General features: G+C 51.6%; 1 protein-coding gene across 1 annotated transcript in view; it reads right to left on the bottom strand.

Moving 5' to 3' along the window:
• Positions 1–58: 58 nt before the first annotated feature.
• LOC116400566 (neutral cholesterol ester hydrolase 1-like) overlaps positions 59–3,197 on the bottom strand; it is a 4,488-nt gene continuing 1,349 nt past the window's right edge. Inside the window, exons 2-5 of the mRNA XM_031878472.1 lie at positions 2,414–2,636; positions 2,202–2,271; positions 1,896–2,067; positions 59–1,444 (exon numbers count right to left, since the gene is read on the bottom strand). Coding sequence (XP_031734332.1) covers positions 824–1,444; positions 1,896–2,067; positions 2,202–2,271; positions 2,414–2,636 — 1,086 coding nt within the window. The 3' untranslated portion in view covers positions 59–823. The remainder of the gene's footprint in view (positions 1,445–1,895; positions 2,068–2,201; positions 2,272–2,413; positions 2,637–3,197) is intronic.

The raw sequence follows: 3,197 nt of genomic DNA, 5'->3' as shown, positions 1-3,197 counted from the left end.
GGACGAGGAGTCGGGGCGAGGAGACGGGAGTAGGGATGGGACGAGGAGTCGGGGCGAGGAGACGGGAGTAGGGATGGGACGAGGAGACGGGACAAGGAGACGGGGCGAGGGGTTGGGGCGAGGGGCCGGGGCGAGGAGACGGGACGAGGCGTTGGGGCGAGGAGTCGGGACGGGACAAGGAGTTGGGGCGAGGAGTCGGGACGAGGAGTCGGGGCGAGGAGACGGGGCGAGGAGACGGGAGAAGGAGTACAATCAACAGAAGTAAAAAGCTAACGTTAGGCTATAAAGGAACTCCACCGCAGTGACATGACTTCACGTCTCATTCGGACTCTTGTTCACTGACTTGTTTTATATCAGACAGCTAAACGTGCTCGTGTTAAACACAGACCTCATTTTCAGACGTCTAACCAGAAACACATTGACTTTGAGACGAGGAAACAGGAAGTAGAGAAACGCTGACTCATTTCTGGGTTTGAGGACTCGTTCCTGCAGCTCTCTATGCAGACTCTGGCTAAAGGGATTCTTGCACCCGAGCACGTCCACGTTGGTGGACAGCAAGTATATCGTGAGGCCTGTTGGAGGAGATCTCTTGGTTCTTGTTTTTATAAATGTCACATATGAAGCCGATGCTCCAAACCAAAGCAGCTGATTGTCTGGCGTCTCGCTCAGGATGCAGTAGATCTAGACCTGTCACCTTCTGGCCACCAAACAACCACGTTACATCTCTGCAGAACCAACAAAGGAGCTCTCGGTTACCGGAATTTTATGCTCCGGCACATCTTTGGTGTCACAAACCCTTTTCTGCAGAGCGGTTCTGTGTGGTCTACAGGTTCTGGTCCAGCCAGTGGATGTAGTTGTTCATGCTCCTCCATCCGACACTGGACATCATTGGCGGGAACGCGAACACCATGCAGCCGTGGAACCCGTCCTCGTAGTGGTCGCTGGTCACCGCGACGCCGGCGTCCCGCAGTCGCCTCACGTACATCAACCCGTCGTCCCGCAGCACGTCGAACTCGCAAGTCATCACGTACGCTTTCGGCGTCCCGCTGAGGACGCCCTGCTCCGCCAGCAGCGGCGCCGCCCGGGTGTCCATCAGCTCCGGCACCACGCCCATCACCCGCGGCGATCCTGTTTCCCTCACCACGGGCCGGAAGTGCTTCCTGCGGTCCGCCGGGAGCAGAGTAGTCCAGTCCAGCTTGGAACGCACGCCGGCGCCGATGGCCCGCTGGTCCAGGGAGCTGTGGTTGTTGGCGAGCAGGAGGGTCTCCAGGGAGGCGTCGGCGCCCAGGTACTGTAGCCAGAAACGGGCCATGACGGGCCTGTAGAGGATGGGCACGGCCCGGTTCTGCTGGTAGGACGGGGTGTGGAAGTCGAGCGCCTGCAGCACCGGGTAGATCAACGCCTGGACCTTGAACTTTACCGTCAGCGTGTCATCGGAGCCAAGCTGTGGACATGAGCACGGTTCATATAGAGGATGAGGACTACACTGAGACTGGTTCATATAGAGGATCAGGACTACACTGAGACTGGTTCATATAGAGGATCAGGACTACACTGAGACTGGTTCATATAGAGGATCAGGACTACACTGAGACTGGTTCATATAGGGGATCAGGACTAGACTGAGACTGGTTCATATCGGGGATCAGGGCTAGACTGAGACTGGTTCATGTAGGGGATCAGGACTAGACTGAGACTGGTTCATATAGGGGATCAGGGCTAGACTGAGACTGGTTCATATAGGGGATCAGGACTAGACTGAGACTGGTTCATATTGGGGATCAGGACTAGACTGAGACTGGTTCAGGACCAGTTTAAAGTTCCTCACAGTAACTGTAACTTGCTTCTCTTGATGCCATTAGATGAAGACTTAACATTGATGTTTTCTCGTCTACCTCTTGGGCCACAGCGGCCGCCAGGTTTCCCCCGGCGCTGTCCCCGGACACACACACCCTCTCCGGGTCGATGCTGTAGTGCTCCAGAACCTGAGCCGACAGGAAGGCCCGCGACGCCGCCAGCGCGTCGTGGTACTGATCCGGGAACACCACCTCTGGAGCGAGACGGTAACTACAGTGACAGGATAGGAAGACGACGTTAATACGTTACGTGACACTTTACAGAACCCACTGAAGTAGCTCATAAAATAAAAAAAACTTTTATTAGATTCAGATGTTCTCCTGCAGACATTTAGCAGAACTTACTCGACAGACATGACGACAGAGTCCAGCTCCTCCGCCATCTTCCGACAGAGACGGTCGTATGATCGCATCCCTGTGAAGCGGGCAGTGATGCTGATGTTACGCAAACTATAACGAGAGTGTTATTTATCTAGTTGGTTTATCACAGTGATGAATGTTTGTTTGAGTGAACAATCCTCTGCAGCTTTCAGAGTTTGTTTTGAATCAACACTCACGTCCGCTGCCCAGCGCCCATCCTCCGCCGTGGAAGTATACCACCCCCCTCTTGGGCTGCCTCCCCCCCTTCGGCTGGAAGACCCGTGCGGGCACGCCGCCCAGCGAGGAGTCGGTCACGTGCACGGCGGAGCAGGAGCGAGCCTCCACTTCCTCCACCCAGGACACCACCTGGTTCAACAGGTGGACCCGGTGGCACACGCCCAGCGCGTGAGCCACGTCGCTCTGCAAGTGCAAACACACACCTGGGGGTTGGTTCATGGCTAGAGGGAGTTTCTACACCTAAGAGGACTCGGAGTTTAGATTCCCGGGTCAAGAAAGACAAAACTGTATTCGTAGAAATGAAGTCATTATGTGTGTCGAGGGGTTTGTCTTTGAGTGGCATCTGGTTCCACAAATGTTTTACCGTAAAACTTATGACTTGTATCTTTATTTTTTTCAAATCAGAGTTGATCTCTCCCTGACATTCATTTTAATGAGGTAGAAATGATGAGCGACATTACTTTAAATAAGTTGAAATATTCTCCCTGCCACTGAAAAAACATTGGAATATGTTGAACTATTATTCTCCTTTTAAATAAAATAAAAATATTGGGATAAAGTGGAAATATTCTCCTTTAAATAAAATAGAAATATTGGAATAAAGTAGAAATATTCTCCTTTAAAATAAAAATATTGGGACAAAGTGGAAATATTCTCCTTTAAATAAAATAGAAATATTGGAATAAAGTAGAAATATTCTCCTTTAAATAAAATAAAAACATTGGGATAAAGTGGAAATATTCT

The sequence above is a fragment of the Anarrhichthys ocellatus genome, unplaced genomic scaffold, assembly GCF_004355925.1.
Source record: "Anarrhichthys ocellatus isolate YVR2014 unplaced genomic scaffold, GSC_Weel_1.0 scaffold182, whole genome shotgun sequence".
Lineage (NCBI taxonomy): Eukaryota > Metazoa > Chordata > Actinopteri > Perciformes > Anarhichadidae > Anarrhichthys > Anarrhichthys ocellatus.
This window is presented reverse-complemented; position numbering and strand designations above follow the sequence as displayed.